This window comes from Sciurus carolinensis, chromosome 12 (genome assembly GCF_902686445.1).
Source record: "Sciurus carolinensis chromosome 12, mSciCar1.2, whole genome shotgun sequence".
Lineage (NCBI taxonomy): Eukaryota > Metazoa > Chordata > Mammalia > Rodentia > Sciuridae > Sciurus > Sciurus carolinensis.
The window spans coordinates 44,562,796-44,586,281 of NC_062224.1; the positions used below are offsets into that span (position 1 = coordinate 44,562,796).

General features: G+C 33.0%; 1 protein-coding gene across 1 annotated transcript in view; it reads left to right on the forward strand.

Moving 5' to 3' along the window:
• The window catches only part of Kif5b (kinesin family member 5B), a 44,940-nt gene extending 24,691 nt beyond the window's left edge, over window positions 1–20,249 (forward strand). Inside the window, exons 14-26 of the mRNA XM_047520647.1 lie at window positions 1,613–1,819; window positions 3,786–3,929; window positions 8,103–8,291; window positions 8,913–9,030; window positions 9,468–9,529; window positions 9,636–9,745; window positions 10,495–10,596; window positions 11,675–11,735; window positions 11,905–11,976; window positions 12,115–12,219; window positions 13,130–13,346; window positions 13,869–14,019; window positions 17,697–20,249. Coding sequence (XP_047376603.1) covers window positions 1,613–1,819; window positions 3,786–3,929; window positions 8,103–8,291; window positions 8,913–9,030; window positions 9,468–9,529; window positions 9,636–9,745; window positions 10,495–10,596; window positions 11,675–11,735; window positions 11,905–11,976; window positions 12,115–12,219; window positions 13,130–13,346; window positions 13,869–13,999 — 1,518 coding nt within the window. The 3' untranslated portion in view covers window positions 14,000–14,019; window positions 17,697–20,249. The remainder of the gene's footprint in view (window positions 1–1,612; window positions 1,820–3,785; window positions 3,930–8,102; window positions 8,292–8,912; window positions 9,031–9,467; window positions 9,530–9,635; window positions 9,746–10,494; window positions 10,597–11,674; window positions 11,736–11,904; window positions 11,977–12,114; window positions 12,220–13,129; window positions 13,347–13,868; window positions 14,020–17,696) is intronic.
• Window positions 20,250–23,486: the final 3,237 nt, after the last annotated feature.

A 23,486-nucleotide genomic window follows, 5' to 3' on the forward strand; every position in this document is an offset into this window, starting at 1 on the left:
ACCTGTTGTTGCTTGTATTCTTGATAATCGCCATTGTAATTGGGGTGAGATGGAATCTTAGGGTGGTTTTGATTTGCATTTCTCTTATTACTAGAGATGTTGAGCATTTTTCCATATGTTTGTTGATTGCTTGTAGATCTTCTTCTGTGAAGTGTCTATTCATTTCCTTAGCCCATTTGTCAATTGGATTATTTGCATTCTTGGTGTAGAGTTTTTTGAGTTCTTTATAGATTCTGGAGATTAGTGCTCTATCTGAAGTATGATTGGCAAAGATTTTCTCCCACTCTGTAGGCTCTTTCTTCGCATTGCTGATAGTTTCCTTTGCTGAGAGAAAGCTATTTAGTTTGAATCTATCCCAGTTATTAATTCTTGCTTTTATTTCTTGTGCTATGGGAGTCCTGTTGAGGAAGTCTGGTCCTAAGCCGACATGTTGAAGCTCTGGACCTACTTTTTCTTCTATAAGGAGAGTAGATATTTTTTAAAAAATATTCATTCTTTAGTACACATCCGTTGAGTTGTTTTAATTTCTTCCACTTTGTGTTGAAAGTTCATTGTTGTTTATCTTTTTATTCTCCCGCAATAAAAAGTATATGAGTAAACAAATGTATAAAACATAATTTTTTTATATTCACTCATTCATTTAAACCAAGGTACACATCTAAAGCATTTTATTTTGAATATGACTTTTTGTGGGTGATTGAAAATTTAATATATCTGGTCAGTTCATTTTTATGCTTATTTCAACTATAGCATTGTTTCTCAAAGTGGCATTTGACATGTTGGGTTGGATAATTTTTTTGTCTTGTGCATTATATAGGACATTTAGCATCCCTGGCTCTTATTCCTAAATGCTATTTACTCCATTGTTGACACTCCCACAAGGATAGGCATGTAACTCAGTAGTATAGTGCTTTCCTACCAAAGGCCTAGGTTCAGTCCCCAGCATTGCAGACAACTCCAAAACACTCAATACTCATATACGTTTCCAGATGTCTTTACTGAAAAACCACTTACTTGCGTAGTTGTAGTATTTTCCTGTCTCTTGTCATCCTTCTAGTTAAATATTTATATGCTGATAGCATGGTTCTCTGAGCATGGCACAGATGGTCCCCCTTGTTTACCCAAAGCAAGTCTTTAAACTTTTAAGTAATACTTCTGAGTATATAACTTCTTGCGTCTGTTCTAAAGTTTAGAATGCCTTTGTCTGCTTTTAATTCTGATTTGCACTTGACTTAAATCTACCTATCCTTAGCCAACTTTTCCATAAATTTCCTCTAGAAATATTCCCCTTTCCTATGCTATCAAGCACTTTTATTTGTTCCATTACTCTTTCCATCTTGTATTGCACCTATTTATGTGATTGTCTTCTCTTACTGAATTCCTCAGAGCCAATGTCTTTATTTTTATATCTACCTTCCTGTTTACCACAGTGTCTAGCAAAGTGTCTGTACGTAGTAGACATTCAATAAATTTGTTAAATTAATAAATGTTGACGTGCTTACTAGCACTTACATTTCATTTCCCTTGTGCTTAGCAGTTATGAAGCAAATAGATTTTTTTTTTAAACCTATGTTCTTTTCAATGCAAATAGATACTTTACTCTTTTGTATAGCTTTTAGCATCTACTAGAAGGGATCAAGATAATATGCAAGCTGAACTGAATCGCCTTCAAGCAGAAAATGATGCCTCTAAGGAAGAAGTAAAAGAAGTTTTACAGGCCTTAGAGGAACTTGCTGTCAATTATGATCAGAAGTCTCAGGAAGTTGAAGACAAAACAAAGGAATATGAGCTGCTCAGTGATGAATTGAATCAGAAATCGGTAGGGTATCATTATTTTTTTCTTTCTTAAAACTTTAGTACAATATTCATTTTATAATGACTGAAGTAACTTACTTCTATCTTAGCCTAAGATCAAAAGCATCAATTATTAAGGTTCTCGACTTTCATTCCCCCTGTTTGTGAAGCCTTAGAGGTATAGGTAGGGAAGGTGGAATATCCTTCGGGTTCCTAAAGGTCTATTGGTATGTAATTTAAATTCTGTTTTTAAAAATGTTGACTCTTCTTAACAATATTCCACATGCTGAAGGGGGAGATAAATCTATTTTTTTTAATTAAGCTATTAAATGATTTTTCAAACTGCAAATACAGACATATACATAAAATAAAATGCTATCTAAGTGAATTCTTTGGAGTAGTCATAAGGATATATAGCTTTGCATAATTTACCTTTTTGTTCACAATTAATATACTCACTACCTATGCCTTCCCAGCACAATGTACTAGAATCTTTCATGTGGTTCTCCAGTAGATGGAGGTGTTTACTTGTTGTGATGGAATAGAATTGTCAACCTTTAATAGTGATGCCAGGAATAGTATGCAGCTTTAATTGTTTCAGCATCACCATTAATGAGCTGTCTTCTTATGTTTTGTTGTTAATGCTAGCTTCTTGTTTAGAAGTCAGCACCTAGACTTGTACTCAGGATCAGTACTCACCAGTTAATTCCCTGTTTATGAACAGTACAAAATAAGCACTTTTAAAAGGTTTCCTGCTCCTGATAAGTTCATTTTCCCTTCTTAATCTCCAAAGTAACTATTGACTTGAAGTTATACTTTAATACCACAGAGATTTAAGACATCATTTTAAATCTTCCTGAGTTGATTTAATATTAAGAAACCTAATTGTTATTTGGTAGAACATCAGAAGTTTCTTTGAACTTTGTAAGTTAGTCCTTGTCTACTGGTTTCAGTCTTTTAGAACAGTGGTAATTGTGTTCCAAATGTGGAGCTAAAATCAGCATTACATTACATAGTTAGAAACCCCTAGTGCTTAGCATCATTTTATATGCTTAAGCAATAAACTAATGATAGTGTGATAGAGAAAATGTCAGGCAATTTAAACATTTATAGTAGAAGCATACTCTATTATGACACTTTCAAGAAAACTGGTATCATAAAGTAGATGAAAGTGGATGAACATACATTGTATTGATATTCAGAAACTTCAGAATACCAGCCACAAGAAGAAATGAGCAACTGAGGTGATGGTATCATTACTAAAATATATTGACTAAAAATCATTAAGTTGCATTAAAAGTGCATCATCTGATTTGTGATACAATAGCTTTAAAGTGAGCCAAAATGGGTTATAATTTTCAATATTTGGTGGTAAAGTCAAATAGTACAATTACTTCATTACTAACACCTATTGAATTGCATCATAGTATCAAAAGTAATAATACACAGGATAGGGATGTAGTGCAGTGGTAGAGTGCTTGCCTACCATGCATAAGACCCTGTGATCGATACCCAGCACTGCAAAAAAAAAAAAGGTAGTAATAATTATCATCAAGTGTACTCTTTTCAGTTGTAAATATATAGAGAGTGAATGAAGAGACCACATGAACCATACAGAAAACATTAGTTTGTTCAGATGTTATTTCTAAAGATTAAAATATAATTTAGTAGAGATGATCATACCCAATTAATTTTGATGTGCCTCATTTCTAGGCAGAAAACATTCAATCTCAAAAATCTAGTGAATTTAACAGCAACTACTTGATCTCAGTGGGATATAATATAGCTACTTTATGACATAGTTTATGAAGTCTAAAATACATATTAAGCTTGAGATAGGAGCTGGCTCAGAATTCAGTAGATAGTTTAAGAACATGAAAGCAGAAAATACATGGTTTAGTAAGAACTAGGTGAAAAACTTGAAATACCTGTGAATATTTGAATTGAATTTTTATTTACTAGTTTATACTCTTTATTTTTGGTTCTGTTAGGCAACTTTAGCAAGTATAGACGCTGAGCTTCAGAAACTTAAGGAAATGACCAACCATCAGAAGAAACGAGCAGCTGAGATGATGGCATCTTTACTGAAAGACCTTGCAGAAATAGGAATTGCTGTGGGGAATAATGATGTAAAGGTAAATACAAGAGCTAAGTATTAAATATAATCTCTATATAACTCATACTTTTGTTTACTGCTTAATTTTTACATTCTTTTCATACCCATTCATATCCTCATAACAGCCACAGGTTGTAAATGTATTAACTTCATTTTAAATAGATAGGAAAAGAAAGAGAGAATGGGGTTATCCAAATAAAATCTGCAGTAAGTAACACTTATTGACTTTTTCTTCAACTATAAAGGATTTCACACTTAGAAATCAATCTTAACGAATTGTCATATGTGAAAGTATTTAATTGGAGCAACAGTAAAGATTAGCTCAGGGAAGAAACTATGGTTGCTTTAAATAAAAGTAGAAGACGAATGTTTCAGTCTTCTAAAAAAATTTATAGTATGAAATATTTCAAATATACAATAATCAAGAGAATAATAATGAACTCTAGAGTTATCTTTTTAAAATTTGAGTATTATAATTATATATCATACTTGGATTCATTTTGACAAAATCATACATGGAGACAATTTGATTTCAGTTCCCATCCCTCCCCCCAAGAGTTATCATTTTAAAAAAATCTGCCACACTTCATGCCCTTTTCCCCCTCTTAAAATAATCTTTTGTTGGTTTTGTTTTCGGTACTGGGGATTGAACCCAGTGATACTCTACCACTGAGCTACACCTTCAACCCCTTTTATATTGAGACAGCCTTGCTAATTTGCTCAGGCTGACATTGAACTTGGAATCCTCTTGCCTCAGTCTCTCAGCTTACTGGGATTACAGGTGTGAGTACTGCATGTGGCTCCTATCTTTTTTAAGTACAAAAATCTGCACATAATACGAAAAATTTGTATGTTGTAGTAGTTATTCCTTGGACTTTACTTTTTTGATTAAAACCTAATTATATGCCTGTAATTCCAGCAACTCAGGAGGTTGAGGTAGGCAGATCATGAATTCAAAGCCAGCCTCAGTAATTTAGTGAGGTGCTAAGCAACCTAGGGAGACCCTGTCTCTAAATAAAATACATAAAAAACGGGGCTAACGATATGGTCCAGTGGTTAAGTGCCCCTGAGTTCAATCCCCAGTACCCCTGCCCCCGCAAAAAAAACTAATTATAATAACAGAGAATGAGCTTGTACTTGAGTTTATAGTGAGAGCCTACAAGGAAGCCAGGTTTAGCAGGAGTTAGAATTTGAAGTTTTTGATATGGAGCACACATTCTTTCCATTGGTTTACTGTAAAAGTTGATGTTTGTTGATAAGGCAAGGATTCATGTGACCCTTCTCATATCAGGTCATTTCTTCATGTTGACTCACCTTTGAAACAAAAGAAAGGTATTGTTACTTACTGGATGACTTAATTTGAACTTCTTCACCATCAGTCGGAACATTCTGCCTTATCCTGTTTATGGTGAAGTTATAAAGAGATATAGAGATAGGTAGAAACTTGGGGAATGGAAAAGATTGACTTCATATCGTTGAACACCAGAAGGGTGTGGTTCAAAATTTGCTTTGCAGATTAACCTACTTCTGTAAAAGAAAAGTCCATTTTATGTTCAAGTAATCACAATCTAAGTGAAAAAAATGATAAAGTTAGAGAAAAGAATAGAAATGGTGAATGTATGTTTAGTGGCAGAGCCAGGAATAGAGTATAGTTTCCCTATTAGACTGCTCTTTTCACTATGCCATTTATAGCATTTTGAATGTTAGTCTTGGAAATAGGTACTTGGATAAAAAGAAAGACAAAAAAAAATGAGAATCCTCAATAATTATGTCATTTATACAGATTCTTTTTCTGTTAACCTCTTCAGTTTTGTTTTTTCACATTACAGTTCAGTCTTTATGTTTTACATTTGTATGAATTTTAAAATTGCATAGTATAGCTCCATCATTACAGTATTTAACAGAATACTTTCACTACCCTAAAAAATCCCCCATGCTTTATATATTCATCCCTACCCACAACCCCCTGGAGTTCATTTATGTTTTTATCTCTATGGTGTTTCTCATTTCCAAAATATTATATACTCGTAATCGCACCATAAGCTTTTCAAATTAACTTTCATTTAGCAATATGCATTATGACTCATGTCTTTTCATTCCTCAGTAGTTCATTTCTTTTATTATTGAATAATGCTGCATTTTATGAATAATATCCATTCACCTACTCAGTGGCTTCTACTTTTTGGCGATTATGAATAAGGCTGCCGTAAACATTCATGTGCAAGGTTTTCTATGGACAAAGTTCTCAATTCATTTAGATAATAATATCTAGGTGTGTGATTGCTGATCATGTGTTTAAGAAACTCCTGAAGTGTCTTCTAAAAGTGTCTTCTGAAGTGACTGTAGCATTTTGCTTTCCTCCCAGCAATTAATTGAGTTCTTGTTTCACATCCTCTCCATCATTTGATATCAGGTTTTTGGATATTAACCATTATCTAAATACATAATGTTAGGTTATTGCTGTTTTATTTATTTTTTTTATTTTTTAATTTTTTTTTTTTTTGTGGTACTGGGGATCGAACTCAGGGCCTTGTGCTTGCGAGGCAAGCACTCTACCAGCTGAGCTATCTCCCCAGCCCGGTTATTGCTGTTTTAGTTTGCAATTGGGTTATTTGTGTTCTTGTTGAATTTTAAGAGCTCTTTGTACATTCTGATGTGAGTCCTTTATGAAACAGAGTTTTACAATAGTTCTCAAATCTGTGGTTTATCTTACTTCTCTGAACAGTGTCTTTTACAGAGCAGACATTTTTAATTTTAATGAATTCCAAATTAACACTTTTTCTTTCATGGATTGCATTTTTGGTATTATGTTTAAAAATTTATCCCCAAACCCAGGATCACCTAGATTTTCTCTTTTGTTATCTTCTAAAATTTTTTTAGTTTTGCATTTACGTGTAGGGATGTGATCCATTTGGAGTTAAGTTTTTTGAAAGGTATAATATCTGCATCAGGATTCATTATTTTACATGTGGATGTGTTGTTACAGCACCATTTGTTAAAAAGACTATCCGTTGTCAGAAATCTTGATGACTGTATTTGTGTGGGACTGTTCCTGTGTTCTCTCTGTTCCATTGACCCAACTATCTTTTCTTTTGTCAGTACTATATAGTCTCCTCTCCTCTTTCATGGTTTTGCTTTCCATAATCTGAAAATATTAAGTAAAAAATTCCAGAACTAAACCATAAATTTTCAGTAACTTTTTATAGTATATAATTATAATTGTTATTTTACTGTTGTTGTCATTCTCTTAATATGCCTACTTTATAAAACTTTATTAAACTTTATCATAGGTATGTATTTATAGCAAAAAACACGGCACATATAAAATTAAGTACTGTCTGGTTTCAAGCATGTGTGGAACATTTTAGAATATATCCCCCTAGGATTAGGGAGACTACTATACTATCTTGATTATTATAACATTAGAGTAAATCTTTGTCAGTCTTTGTTCTTTAGCATTCTGTTGACTATTTGGAGTATTTCAGAGTCAGTCAGTCAATAGCCACAAAATAACTTTCTGTGATTTTGATGGGAATTACATTCTTTCATCAGTGTTTGGGGTTTCCATATGTAGATCTTCTACATACTATGTTAGACTTAAACACTCAGTATTATCTTGTTTTTTCTTTTCCTTTGTTGCTAATGAAAATGACACTGTGTTTTTTAATTTCACATTCCAATTATTCATTGTTGATGTATTGAAAATGACTGACTTTTATACATTAACTTTGTATCCTGCAACTTTGGCTTATTAGTTCCAGGAGTTTTTCTTGACTTTTGTAGCATCAACAAAAAAAAGAATCCAAAATATGAAAAAAAAATTTTATTTCTTCCTTTCCAAGTTCCACTCATAATTTTGCCACTGATTACTTATTTGTAATAAAACATATAAAAATTACAGAATGTACAGTGACCACAGTTCCTCCTTGTTGAGTTTGTCTTCCTTTCCCTGTCACCTAAGTTTTAAACTGAAGTTGCACATTAATAATTTTACAAAAGAGGAAACCCAGAAATTGAAAGAGGCATATGAGTGTGTTTACATTTATATTCATTTTTTTATCCTTTATAGGCATATATTAACATTATTTCAAACTTCAAAGTAGGAAGGAAAAAAGTAAGCTCTTATCCTTTATTAAAAGAGTAATTTAAAAATTGCAGACTTTAACGTTTTATTTCACTTTTTTTCTCACAGCAGCCTGAGGGAACTGGCATGATAGATGAAGAGTTCACTGTTGCAAGACTGTACATTAGCAAAATGAAGTCAGAAGTAAAAACTATGGTGAAACGCTGCAAACAATTAGAAAGCACACAAACTGAGAGCAACAAGAAAATGGAAGAAAACGAAAAGGAGTTAGCAGCATGCCAGCTTCGTATCTCTCAGGTATATATTACAGAACTAAATTTCTTTATTTTTTAAACAACCAGCTACAAATTGTATTGTTATAAAGGACAGAAACATGTGCTTCTGTAGGTTATTGTCAGTAACTAAATCAAAAACTTAATTAGTCAAGTTGTTTACCTTGTCTCACTGCAATATAATAACTGGAATGATTTAACTGGTTTATATTTGCCAACATGTACGTACGATAAATATATTTAAAGATACTCTGTTGTGACTAGAAGAATTTCAGGATGGGCAAGATTGCAGGGGACCAGTTTTCCACCTTGCGTGCTGAGTAATGGGGTCATTCACCAAAGATAGGAATTATTCACAGAGGGAAGCAGAAATGTTAGATGGTGGTAATGATAAGAATATTACATTGCAGTCTTTCATTGCTTTAGTTTACAAGTGGCATAAGCTAAACAGATGACCAATGAATTGATTAAATTCTTTAACATTTTTAATCTGGCACTTGAACATTCTAGGATGAAATAACCTTCAAATTTATCATATATTTACATATGTTAGTAAAACTTGTTTCCTTTTGAATATTCTTAACAACAAAATGTGTGCATGAGAGAGTTTTTCCGCTTCATATCAAGATTTTTTTTTTTCCAAAAGCATGAAGCCAAAATTAAGTCATTGACTGAATACCTTCAAAACGTGGAGCAAAAGAAAAGACAGCTGGAAGAATCTGTTGATTGTCTCAGTGAAGAACTAGTCCAGCTCCGAGCACAAGGTATTAGCTTCCAATTATCTATGAGTTATATCTGTATTATTCCTTTCTCACTTTAATGTAATTGTCATATACTTATAGTCACACTGAAAATGGTAGGAATATGGATAACTTGAAATGATAAGCAAATCATGGCTTTGAAATATTTTTAAAATTATGTTAGAATTATATAAATAACCAATCTAGAAATATCCCACAAAGAAGAGAGAGAAGGTATGTATGTGCATCTGTATGTATGTAAATCTTAACACAGGGGGCTGAGATGCTATCTCATTTCCCTTCCATATTATCGGTACAGTGGATATAACTAAGTGTACTAGATAATATGTCATTGAAGTTGGAGAGAACTGCTAAGAAAACTATAACACAACCCATTTGGTTCCTTGGTTTAATGAGGAGCTAGAAGGTTTATTTCATTCTTTTCTTCCTTCCCCAAACAGAGAAAGTTCATGAGATGGAAAAAGAGCACTTAAATAAGGTTCAGACTGCAAATGAAGTTAAGGCAAGTCTAATGTTACATTGGGTTCTAATGACTTTAATCTATCATTATTAATTTTGGTTAGTCTCATTTTAATATCTTTTTTTTTTTTTTTCCCTGAAAATGTTAGCAAGCTGTTGAACAACAAATCCAGAGCCACAGAGAAACTCATCAAAAACAAATCAGTAGTTTGAGAGATGAAGTTGAGGCAAAGGAAAAACTTATAACTGATCTTCAAGAGTAAGTATTATACTGTTCCTTTCTTAGAATAAAGCTAATTCATAAATGGTAGCTGTTTAGACAGGAAGAAAAACTCCAACTGACAATACAGCCTTTTTACTTAAAAAATAAAGAATTTTCACATTTATAAGTAAAACTTCTGAGTTCCTGGTCAGATTCTTGAAAATTTAGGCCTTTTTATCTAAATATTCAGTAAAAAGAAAGAAAAAAATTCCAGGTTAAACTCATTATTGCAAATAGATAGTTTCTGAGTTATTTGAGAAAAGCCTTTCCGGGAATGTTGGGTTTTAAAGTGCTATTATTTCAGTAGTTGTCATCTTGGTGTATCTAGAATACATTTTGCCTACTTCCATACCCATAGACTTTATAAATTACATATACATATAAATTTCATATACATAGACTTTATAAATTAGAGGTCTGCAGCCATTCAAGTAGGAACCATAGGAAAATAAAAAACAAAATGATGACAAATTTGGGACATGTAGGTCTTGTATTAATGCTTAGTGGAAGCAGAAATAGGGATTCAAGAAGCAGAATAAAATCATTATTTCAAATCAAAATATGAAAAATACCATGTGACTCTATAGGCATGTCCCCTTTCTGCCCTCATGAGGAATGGGATAACAAAGGAGGCCTTGGGTTTTTTGAAAACAGTAATTATATAATTTTAGATTTCAAAAAACCGTGATGATGACATCACGATTTCAGAAAACTGAAATTGAACTTGTATTGTTTTCTTTTGTCAGTCAAAACCAGAAAATGATGTTAGAGCAGGAACGTCTAAGAGTAGAACATGAGAAACTGAAAGCTACGGATCAGGAAAAGAGCAGAAAACTACATGAACTTACGTGAGTAATTGTTGTAATTAAAACATTTAAAATAAAACTGCAGATGTTATGTAGATAACATCAGTCTTCTGAGTTGATTTATGTCTAAAAGTGAAAGCAATGGTACATTTCAGTGGTAGTCAAGATTTAGAGTTCTGTTATTAATCTACTTACTATTTCTTTGTTGTCATATTACTTGAGGAGCCATTATAGAAATGAACCTAAAACATGACAGTAATATAGAAAATTTTAATATCTGCCCCAGATACTGACATTTGTCAAATTTGATTTTTATTAAAGGAACATTATTATTTTAACCATATCTTTTCAAAGAGAGGTTTTCACTGTTGACTTTTTCTCATTTACTGAGTTAATACTCAGTTTTCCAGAGTCTGAGCAAATGAAAAACTTATGATTATAATTTTTCACATCTTGAATTTCTTAGACAACTTATAGTGAATTACTGTTGGGGTTGTTATACCATCATCCAGTTCAGACAAGATTTTATATATATTCTGCTGATTATAGCCATAATTTTGCTAAGAATGGTTTTAATTTAAAATCTGTTAATCTTGGACAGTTTATAATCTCTATTAATTACCAGTTAATCAGTATCATTTTGGTTAAGTAACAGTATACTATGTATGTGGCATATTTCAAAATAAAAATTTCAGCCATTACTTACTTGAATTCTGCCACATTTATTTCATTCTGCTACATGAAGAAGACTTCTTAGTAAAGTATAGATTTAAAAAATTATAAAGTTCTGGGCATGATGACACACACCTATAATCCCAGCCACAGCAACTCAGTAAGTCCCCAAGCAATATGGGGAGACGCTGTCTCAAAATGAAAAATAAAAATGGCTCAGTGGTAAAACCCCATGTTCAATCCCCAATAGTAGTCCCCCCTAAAAAGGTTATAAAGCATATAAAAATTTCTTTGGAAAATACAAAAATGGATAAACTTTAAATATAAGCATATTTCATTTATTTGGATTTAATAATCTATTTCACAAAATATTTGATTCAACTCTTACGTTAAATAAAACTAGAATTTATAGAATCAAAGTTGAAAAAATATATTCTTCTACTTGTAGTGTTATGCAGGATAGACGAGAACAAGCAAGACAAGACCTGAAGGGTTTGGAAGAGACAGTGGTAAGAAAAATGTAAAAATAAGTAGAATTGGGGAGTGTGAGAGAGAGAGAGAGAGAGAGAGAGAAAGAGTTTGTGTGTGTGTGTGTGTGTGTGTGTGTGTGTGTGTGTGTGTGTGTTTCCCCTGAATTTAAAGACTGAATTACAAAAATATTGCTGTTCTTAATTCAAGGCAAAAGAACTTCAGACTTTACATAATCTGCGCAAGCTCTTCGTTCAGGACTTGGCTACCAGAGTTAAAAAGGTAATATAATGCTGAAGTGGGTCTTTTTATTCATCAGTGAAATAATTTTACATTGTCATGTAAATGTTTGTGAGGATAGGCTTAGATTTTTTTGTATTTTAAACTTTTTCATAGTATTTGTCAATCTTTTTTTCTCAGAGTGCTGAGATCGATTCTGATGATACTGGAGGCAGTGCTGCTCAAAAGCAAAAAATCTCCTTTCTTGAAAATAATCTTGAACAACTCACTAAAGTACACAAACAGGTAATAGTTTATTTTGTGGTAAATACTGAGAATCAAATATAGGAATAGAAAGTATTTTAATCTTTCAGAGTCATAGAAATGTTTATACCCTGAGCTTTTCCATTTTGTATTGATTATAAAGAAACCACTAAAACTTTTAGGGAGTTAATATTTTTAATAACCCTGTTATCAGCCAAGGCCAGTAAAAACATGTATTCTTGTTTCCTCTGTAAGGTTTTAGGTTTGTCAGTTTTCTTAATTTTGTTACAGTAATTTTTAAATCTTTGGTAGGTGAATATTTGCAGTTAAAATAGAATTATCAGCTCCTTTTTTGGTCTTTTTTACATTTACTGTTCTACTACCTGAAATAATGAGGCAGTCCATTTATTTTTTTTAGAAATAATTCTTACTATTTTTCCCTGATTTTTAAAATTACAGCTTGATAAATGATTTTAAATTACTATTAAAAAGTTGAACATACTCCATTCTTTAACTTTATTGCTATCTTATACCAGAATAAGGTTAAAAATAAACATTTTAACTTACCTTCAATACTTAAGTAAGAGGCATGCTAAGTTTATGTTTATTGTGCTTTAGTATGCCTAAAAGGATATTAATTTCATTGTATAAACACCAAGGAAATTACTATGCACTAGCACTATGTGTACTTCATTGTCTTGGCTTAGTAGGAGAAAAGAACAATCCATTCTTCCCCCAAATTAAATGAAAGTATATCTTTGGTAGAAACATGTGTGTATAGGTATGAATGTCTACAATGTTCCATGGTGCTACCTAAATTCAGCTAGCTAAATGGAAAACCTTACAGAAAATGGAGATTTATTTCTTTTCTAAAGAGTAATTATGAAATTCTTGTATTTTCTTAAACTATCTTGTTAAAATTAGAATCTGTATTTTGTTGGTGTACCTTTAGTTGGTACGTGATAATGCAGATCTTCGCTGTGAACTTCCTAAGTTAGAGAAGCGACTTAGAGCTACAGCAGAGAGAGTGAAAGCTTTGGAGTCAGCACTGAAAGAAGCTAAAGAAAATGCATCTCGTGATCGTAAACGCTATCAGCAAGAAGTAGATCGCATAAAGGAAGCAGTCAGATCAAAAAATATGGCCAGAAGAGGGCATTCTGCACAGATCGGTTAGTAGAACACACTGAAACCTTTAAGCCTTGAATACTTTTAAGTATGAATGCTTTTGTGTACTTGAACATGATCTGAATTTTATGTCTTGTCATGATAATATTTGTCTTTCATTTATAACTTTCCAGGGTGACACTGTTAGGAAGGAAAAGAGAAATTGAGAAATGACCACATAACTAGGACAGGTAGATAATTACAAGTAGATATGCAAGCAAGAATGGTTAGGGATACAAGAAACTTTATAGATAAATATTATTAACGCAAAAAGAGTATTATAAGAAAATAAGCCATCAGCATTTATTTCATGTTGCAGAGTAATTATTGCTGCAGGAATAAGAGTTTTAAGGGGCTAAGGATTGTACAGGTTCTGGAGAAAAGGTTGCATTCAGAAAGTGAAAGAGAAGTTAAGAAACAAAAAGGCAGAAAATAGTGGGAATTCTTCAGAAGGAAAAAGAGACCTAAACAGTCACTGCAGTCATGTGTTAAGCTTTTTTCTAAGTCATCTTTGTTTTTCTTAATAGCTAAACCTATTCGTCCTGGACAACATCCAGCAGCTTCTCCAACTCATCCAAGTGCAATTCGTGGAGGAGGTGCATTTGTTCAGAATAGCCAGCCAGTGGCTGTACGAGGAGGAGGAGGCAAACAATTGTAAACATTTACACATCTTCACAGGTTCGTTGTTTATATCTGACTTTTGAATCATAGCTGCACATGGAAGTGTTGAGCCATTGGTTGTTAAATGGGCTTTTGGATTTTTTTTTTTTTTTTTTTTTTAATTATCTGTGTCATTTTTCCCTAACATGATTATAAAAGGAACTTAGTATGGTTCCTTTTAGTCTTTTTCTTAGTTCAGATCATTCTGTACAAATTTGAGTTCTTACTGTTTTTAAACCTAACATTGGGTCATGTGTGATAGTTCTTAGTATTCTCTCTAGTGAGCTTGTCATGGTTTATAACTATTCCCTTTTCTTGGAAATTTAATAAAGTATGCTAAATTTTCCATATTTTTTTGTTTTCCAAAATGAAATTTTTTTATGTTATATTTGAAGTATAAAGCATCATTTTATACTCCCTCATCTTTTAGATTATTTCCAGAAGATTGCCAGAAGTGGAGTTACAAGGTGTGAATATTTTTAAGGCTTTCGATACATATAAACACATTATTTCCTATAAAGAATGCACAAAATCAATAAGTCAAGTATACTTTTTGGTTGCAATTTTGCTGGCATTGAGTGTTAATAGTTTTTAAGCTCTAATTAAAATAGCATCTCAATGATTTATCAGTCCATTTATATTTCATTTTTTATGAGTTATCTCTGTATGTTCTTTTTCCATAAGTAATATCTGTTCCCTGGAGAAAGATAAAGACTATCAAAATAGAAGAAAAGTATCCACAGAAACTACCCAATAAATTATATCTTTCAAGAGCTTTATTTATACGTTACAACTTTTGAATTTAAAATTTTAAACTGTTGATAACTACTCCGATAGCGTGCTGCACCAATTTTACTGCATATGCTGCTTTGTAGCCTGTTTTTAACTTGGCAATGTATTTTGAACTTTTTTTAATAACATGATTGATGAATTAATAGCTACCTACTATTTCATAATATGGCAGGAAGTCTAATTTTAATTCTTCAGAAGTCTTAGATATGTAGATGCTATAGATTTAAAATACTAGATAATTATATGTTACTGTGAACTGTTACTGGTCTGACATATGGTCAGACTGGTTTCTCTTAATCCATTTTGTTTTTGGCATTTTGTGTAATGCTGTCCCTAAATTTGAGTAAAGAATTAAGCAGTATACTGAAGGATTCCCATTTCCAACAAGCAGTATACTGAAGGATTCCCATTTCCAACAGTTTAATATAAAGTTTGCTCACACAGGGTAAGGTTTAAAAGACAAAGAGTGTGGACTTAATGTTCCATCTAAGTTTGAATCTGACTTTTTAATTTTAAGAACTTGAGCCAAATAATTTTTTGGGTTAATTTCTTTCCCATTTTGATTTTCTAAAAAATTCTTCAGCATAAAAATGTATTATGGATTCATGATTTAACTCTTTAATGAATCTAAAATTTTATTTTTTCATTATAACCACAGTGACACCTAATAAATTTTTTAAAATATTGTTTAATACCATGTTAGGATTTATTTTATTTATTTTTGCAGGGCTGAGGATGGAACTCAGAGCCTTCTGTATGTTCAGCAAGTGCTCTACCACTGAGCTGTGCCCTTAGCCCCTCTCCATTTTTTTTATTTTGCTGTCCTATACAGCTGATTTTCTAAACCGGTGTATAATCCAGAACTGTTAGTACTTTTTTTTATCCCTTAAGTCTCTACTAATTTAGAATAACCCCCCTTCTTAATGACTTTGACTTACTAAAGAGAGAAGGCCAATTATCCTGAGTATACACTTCCTTCTAGAATGTGTCTGATTGTTTTACGTGTATTTGCCTTGTTCTTCTATTCCATTTTCTGTGTATTGAAATGTATATCAAAAGCATTGGTTAGATTCATTGTAAACATTTTTGACAGGCCTATGTCATAGTTAAATAAATGTAGCTGATCTTAACACATGTGCAGCAGTTTAGCCCAAGACAGAGATAGGTAACCCAATTAATCCCGGTTTTCAAGACTTGAAAGTATATAAAACAGTATCATTGTTTATACATTTGTTTTATTGCTGGTCCAAAGAATAGTGGTTCTTAGTTTTTTATACCAGTCTTCAACCACAATGAAAGAATATAAAATGTACTTAAGTGATAAATTGTTGACAAGTTAAAATATTCTGCAGAGAAGATTTTAAGTTATTTTTTAAATGTTAAGAAAAACATTTCAAGGCTCAAGAAGCTGAGGTGGAAGGATGACAAGTTTAGTGCCAGCCTCAGCAACTTGGTGAGGCCCTAAACAACTTAGCAGTATCCTGTCTCAAAATAAAAATTATTTAGTTATTTTTACAGACTGCATTTTGATTCATTGTACACAAATGGGGTACATCTTTTCATTTCTATGGCTGTGCAGGATGTAGATTCATACCATTCGTGTAATCATACATGTACATAGAGTAATGATGTCTGTCTCATTCCACCATCTTTCATACCCCTGCCTGCTCCTCCCTCTCATTTCCTTCTACGTAAAGTTCCTCCATTCTTTTCTTACCCCCTACCCCCATTATGTATTATTATCTACTTATCAGGGAAAACATTCGGCCTTTGGTTTTTTTGGGGATTGGCTTATTTCCCTTAGCATGATATTCTCCAGTTCCATCCATTTATCTGCAAATGCCATATTATTCTTTTTTATGACTGAATAGTATTCCATTGTGTGTATATACCACAGTTTCTTTATCCATTCATCTGTTGATCTAGGTTGGTTCTACAATCTAGCTATATCTAGCTATTGTGAATTGAGCTGCTATAAACATTGATGTGGCTGTGTTACTGTAATATGCTAATTTTAAGTCCTTTGGGCATAAGGACTGGGGATGTAACTTAGTGATTGAGGGCCCTGGATTCAATCCCTGGAACCAAAAAACATTTTTTTAAATACTGGATTTATTTGGGGGAAAGATGACAATGCTAATTTTAATTCTCAGTTTTCATGGTAGGTCTTCTGTCTTGGACCACACTTTGAACAGTTTTTTAACTAAATATATAAGTAAGTAGCAATTAGCAATTCAGTATGAAGATGGCTCCAAAAAACTACTACTATCATTGTTTATTTCATTGTCACTTTTCCTACCATTTATGTTTTTGTTTATGCCTATCCCTCCACTCCTTTCTCCCTATTTTTCTTTTTAATAGTTTCCATGTGTGTGACAACTAGTTACTGGTTAGTGGTCTTTGATTTAAGAATGTCACTAACCGGCCAGGTGTGGTGGTGAATGCCTGTAATCCCTGTGACTCAGGAGGCTGAGGCAGGAGGATCACAAGTTCAAGGTTAGCCTCAGCAACTTAGCAAGAGTCTATCTCAAAATAAAAAATGAAAAGGGCTGGGCATGTAGCTCAGTGACAGATCACCCCTAGTACTGGGGAAGAAAACACAATGGACTAATGACTGTCACTACTTAAAAAATTAACCAACCTTCTATTTTTAAACAAATGTAGCTCTATTGAGGAGGAAAAAACATAAAAGACTGAACTTTTAAACATTATTCTGTTCATAAACAATTCCACTTAAGGAAATTAAAGAAGAAATCAAATCATTTAATATTGCCATTTTTTAAAAAGTAGTCAAGGCTATTGGCTGAAATGTTCATAAACTGTTGGCATATTTTACTTCCTTCATGACTGTCTCAAACATGAGTTTTGTAAACCTAAAATTTTCTCTGTTTTCTCCTTGTCAGGTGTTGAAAGTAATTGAAGTATGAAGAGGACATAGTATCAGTCATTCAGTGACTGTCACTTTTACCCCCTTGGGATTATAGAACTATAACTTTTTAAAATGTACAAATTATACCTGGCCTGTACAGCTGTTCCTACCCACTCTTCTTGTAAACTCTGCTGCTTCCCAACACAACTAGAGTGCAATTTTGATGTCTTAGGAGGGGAAAATGACAGTTTACAACTGTGGCCCTATTTATTACACAGTTTGTCTTTCATGTCTTAAATTAGTATTCACTGTGCCAAGCTGACTATATCTAGTAGGACTATGCTTTTTGAATTTGGTTTTTTTAATGTATGTTTAGTTTTGAGTCTCTGTGTAAGTTACCTAGTTGCTACTGCTTCTTGTTTTTCTCTTCTTAGTACAATGTCTTCCTTTTTTTTTTTAGGGAAAAATTGAATCTTTAGATTAAATGTCTTATATTTTACCACTTCCAACACTACATGCCCACAAAATATATCAGGTCAGTACTGTATTTTAAAATCCCTTGAAGTGAAATCAGGGTTAAAATGATTTGCATTATCTCTGAAGTTTGCTTTTGAAAATTGCTGTTTGAGCACTGAAACCTTACAACTGCCCTAACTAGGCATTTGAGACTGAGTGAGCACAGCTACTTGGTTGTTATCTCACAAAATGCCTGTTGCACAGTTAATGAATGGAAATATTTTACATATCACAAGCAAATCTCAGTTTAAGAGGGAGTTTGGAAAAGGAATTGTATCTCCCATCCTCATTTTATGCTTAACATAGCTTGATGGAATGAAAATACCCTGCTTCATTCTGATGAACCTGCTAGCTAATATAAGAATTGGACAGGTATCAATTTGTCATACTTAATATAGTGAAATGAATTAAGATATTATAGAATTAAATGATTTTATATTGTTAGCTATCGTATAGGCTAATCCAAATTTATAGCCTATGAAAATTGAGGAAAAAATGTGAACAAACAGGACAGAAACAGTGAAATTAAAGATATATAGGTAAATTTTAGTCAATCTCTAAGTTGTTTTTAACCTGCTACACTAAGTCATACACTATAATTTATTTCTTTAGTCTAAAAATACTGAATTGTTTGCAAGTCACTAATAATCCTCAAATAAATTACATTGTTGACCATAGCCCATAATTTTGTACATGTATATATATATCCACATATATATGTATGTATATGTGTGTGTGTGTATATATATATATATGTATATAAAACTGTATACCAATTTTTGCCACTTCTTCCTCAGATCATTATACTAAGTCAAAGTTTATTTTAGGGAACTATAAAATGAATAGGAAAAGAGATTTCAATGTTTGCTTCACCAGTGGTGGGGGGTGACTACAACTACATTAGCAGAAATTTGCAGTGAATGTAGAGAAACTTGGAGAGTTCTGTTATTAGGATCTGGCTGGCAGAATTAACTTTTTGAAAAAGTTTTATACACAGATATTTGTATTATTAAATTTGGAGCCATAGTCAGAAGACTCAGATCATAATTGGCTTATTTTTCTATTTCCTTAACTATTGTAATTTCCACTTTTATAATAATTTTGATTTGAAAGATAAATTTATTTATTTATTTTTTTAACAGTCAAAAATCCTTGCTGTTGTAGTCTGCAGCCTTTAAAATGATTGTTGCTTTTAGAATCAATTAAAAGAAACACTCCATAAATTGAGATGAAATCTTGGTGCAGCAAGATATAAGTACTACAGTTAACAAAGAAAGTGCTACAAGCCTCTTTATGGTGATAGTTTTCTAAATGGAGAGACATTTGGCTGCTTTCACATAAACATTTATATTTTGTTTTCAAGTAAAAACTTGCTTCTTTGGCAATATTCATAAACAATTTTTTTCCTCTTGTCTGAACACAGTAGTTTCATTTTTGTAAGATGTATCATGGGTATGGTGCTGTGTAACAAACAATGAATTGTAACTAGCATATGGTTCAGAATACACAGTGTTAGGTTTTTTAAATATCTTAATGGTTCTTTTCTATTTATAATTTCAAACTTTCATAAAGTATGCCAGAAGTTTCATAAAAATTGTTTTCAGTGGACTGTTCTTTTTGCTATGGTAAGTCATTAAATATAGCATTTATTCTCACAAATGGAAATGTCTGAACATTTAGAATATTGACACTTATTTCAATTTGCAGTCTTTTTTTTTTTTTTTTCCCCCCAACTGGGTATATTAACATTATTCTGAATGGTATTGAGTAATGGTTCAGAAGATAAACTCAATGAAACAAAAATATTTATTCATGGTGATCAATTAAATTATTTGTTTAACTTAAGAAAACTAACTACTGTGCATAACTCTCAATTTGTATGTGACTGAATTTGACATGAAGTGACAGAAGAGAGTCTGAGTCTACCTGTGGAATATGTTGGTTTATTTTCAGTGCTTGAAAAACATGCAAAGATAATTGGTTTGGGATGACACCATATAATTTTAAGTTAACCTGCATGCTGTAAATGTGTTTATGTTTCAATAAAGAGGAAAAATTTTTTGAAATATGATGACTATTGAAGTATTAGTTTGATTTTACGTGACCAAATGAATGGCCCTCTGATCGGACAAGATAGTGACTGATTCATATATATTTTGAGTTCTAATCAGCCTTTTAAACTGAAGGTATTAAATATGTAGGCTGAAAAATTAAGAGCTAGAAATGAATTATCAGCCTCATGTATTTTTTTAAATTTAGTATAGTCTCCATTGTTGTGTTTAAATCAACACATATAAGAATAAAGTTTGTTTTCTAATACTTTTTTTTAAAATAGCTCTTTAGTTGTCAATGGATAGTTACTTATTTATTTATTTTTATGTAGTGCTGAGGATCAAACCCAGGACCTCACACATACCAGGCAAGTGCTCCACCACTGAGCCACAGCCCCAACCCTGTTTCTCTAATACTTAACTACAACTATTCAGGTCTGGATGGAGGATAACTTTAAAAAGTCTATTACTAAATTTAAGTGGTGATTGGTTTGTTGAATTCTGGTATGTATCTTTTTAAATTATTGTGGAAAATTGTAATCATATGTCAAAATAGAATAATGAAGTCTTATGTACCCAGTTTGAACACTTATCAACTCATAGCTAATGTTAGGTCATCTATAATTCTACCTGGGCCCCACCATACTACTTTAAAATTGACATTAACATGCTTCTTTCATGAGTCCTTAAAACACAAATACCATTATCACAGAAAAAAATTAATAATTTTCTAATTAAATTTTTAGTTGTTGTAAACAGTTTACTTCAAGATCCAGTTGAAGTCCATGTATTGCAGAGTTCTTCTCCTCTGCCATTTTTTCTTTGGAATTAATTTATGAAGAAAACAGGGTATCTGCCATGTAGTTTCCCAGACTTTGCTGATTATATTTGTTTTGATATAATTCAACGTATTTCTTTGTGATTTGTATTTTCTTTAAATTTGTTTTGGGTCCACAGACTTAGATTCAGATATTTGTTTAATTGTTGGGGGGCAATATTACCTATAAGGTGATAGTATTCTTTCATCAAGTGACACATCTGCTTGTCTCTCTTTTTAAGTTATTAGTAGTCATAATTGATAATCAGTGCATATATCAGTCTAATAAGGGGTTACAGAATAGCAATATTCTATCATTACTTTGTTAACTGCAAAAGAACACCCCCCCCCCTTTCTGCTGTTTGGTTACCCTATAGTATAGTTTGCAGAGGAAAGTGGGATAAATTCCTTTGTTTGCAAGTTCTAACTAAAATAGTGGGTTGCTTCACTACATTTTTGGTGGTGGGAAGGACATTTGCCCGAATTAGGAGCCAGCCAGTGCTCATAGGGTTGGTGGTGGAAGGGACTAGAGGAGGAGGAGGAAGAGGAGAATCTATGCACATGGAGGTTGGGGTTCCATTCTGCAAGGCACAGGCTTGAGGAAGAAGGACTCTGAGATAGGAGGTGTGGGGAGCAGGAAAATGGGAGTGTTACCGTTCTTGGCAAGTGAGTAGGGTGTTGACTCTTCACTAGCAAGGATCCCCACATTGGGACTGGACCTAAAACGAGGAAGAGGGCTAATGGGAGGAGGCAAATTAAGACAACCAGGGATTCCGCCTTTTTGGGTGTGGGGGAGAGGCACAGAGACAGGATCATGAACCCAGCAGCCTGGTCTGGGAGCTGGCAGGAATATTTGGCATCTAACAAGTGTCAGTGGGTCTGCAGTCCCTGTGGGAGTCAGGTAGGAAGAAAGACATCATGATTTTTCATTGAAGCGACTGTCCTCACCCTCCTTTCTTTCATCTTGTTTTGAAGGTGAAGCTGAGTAATACCCTTGTTGGTGACCTACCTAGTTTTCCCTTAGACATGTTGTGTTCTAATAGCCATATCCATAACCCTCTGTAGACCTGGTCCCACTTGGCTGCCATTCCAGCCATGCCATTATAATCATCACATTATAATCATCGTGTTCACCTTTGTTCTGGCACTTGGGCACTACCACCTGACCTTTATTGTTGGGAAAGAGGGACTTTATCATCCCCATTGCCCTGCCTTACAGAACAATGGCACCACTGAGCTTCTTACCTTTTCCAAGTGATGAAGGTTCACATTACCAGCAATATCCCAGCCTGACTACCCCCAGTAGGATGTTTCCTGCTTCCCTAATGACTGCAGCTTGGCTCTTAGAGCAATCCAGCAATGTTCTCTGCCATCCAGTGGGATGCAACTTCACCTGCAGCAAGATCTGAATCCTAGACTTGGGAAGGAGTATCATCATCCAAGTTTATTCCTTCCTCAGGCCTATGGTACCCCTTTAAAATCCTCTTTTTCCATTTATAGTCCATCCCCTATAGCCTTAACTGATAAGGAGTATGATGTGAACGTTTATATTCAGAATATTTAAAACCCCATTCCTTTTCCCCTGCCAGAAGTATTGGTTGCCAGGCTTATGATCTCCAGAAAGAAAATGAGAAGATTTTGTAGCTGATATTGGAGTCCCCAAGAAAGCAACACAGTTTCAGAAATGCCACAGTAAACAAATCCTACTCCAACTATTTCCAGTCAGCTTCTTTGTCTCCCTATTTAACATGTTCAGAGAGCCAAGGATCACCGGGCGTTTGAGGAACATCTGGGATAAAAGAATCAAAACAAGCAAACAAAAATACTGACAACCCAGTATGTTGGAAACTGGGACTATGAAAGGAGAGAACACTTTTAAAGAATTGCCACTAATTTATTCAGGTAAAAAAGTAGTAAAATAGTTTTTCTTCATTACAAAACAAGAAACAAATATCCATAAAACTAAAAAAGTCTTGAAAATATAAATTTAAAACTCAGTAGAAGAATTAAAAAATGATGTTGAGGAATATTTTTTACAATGTACTACAAACAAAACAAAGCAGTTAGAAAACAGGAAAGAAAAGACTAGAACAAAAGGCCTCCTGTATAAATAATAGGCATCCCATAAAGAAAGAACAGATGGAGTAGAGCAAAGAAAATCATTAGCGATATAATTCAAGAAAATTTAACTGAAGTACCTAAGTTTTCAAATTCTAGCACAAGTTAAAAATAGACCTACACTAAGGTTCATCATTGTGAAGTTTAGTACAAAAACCCTACAATTAAAAGAATAGATTTCATACAAAGGATGGAAAATCTTATTAATAAAACAATGCCAGAAATTGGAAGAAAATAGATCCATACCTTCAAATTATGACTGAAAATTCTCTTTGACCTCAATTGTATAAGGGTAGGTGAAATTTCTAAGACATTCAAGGTC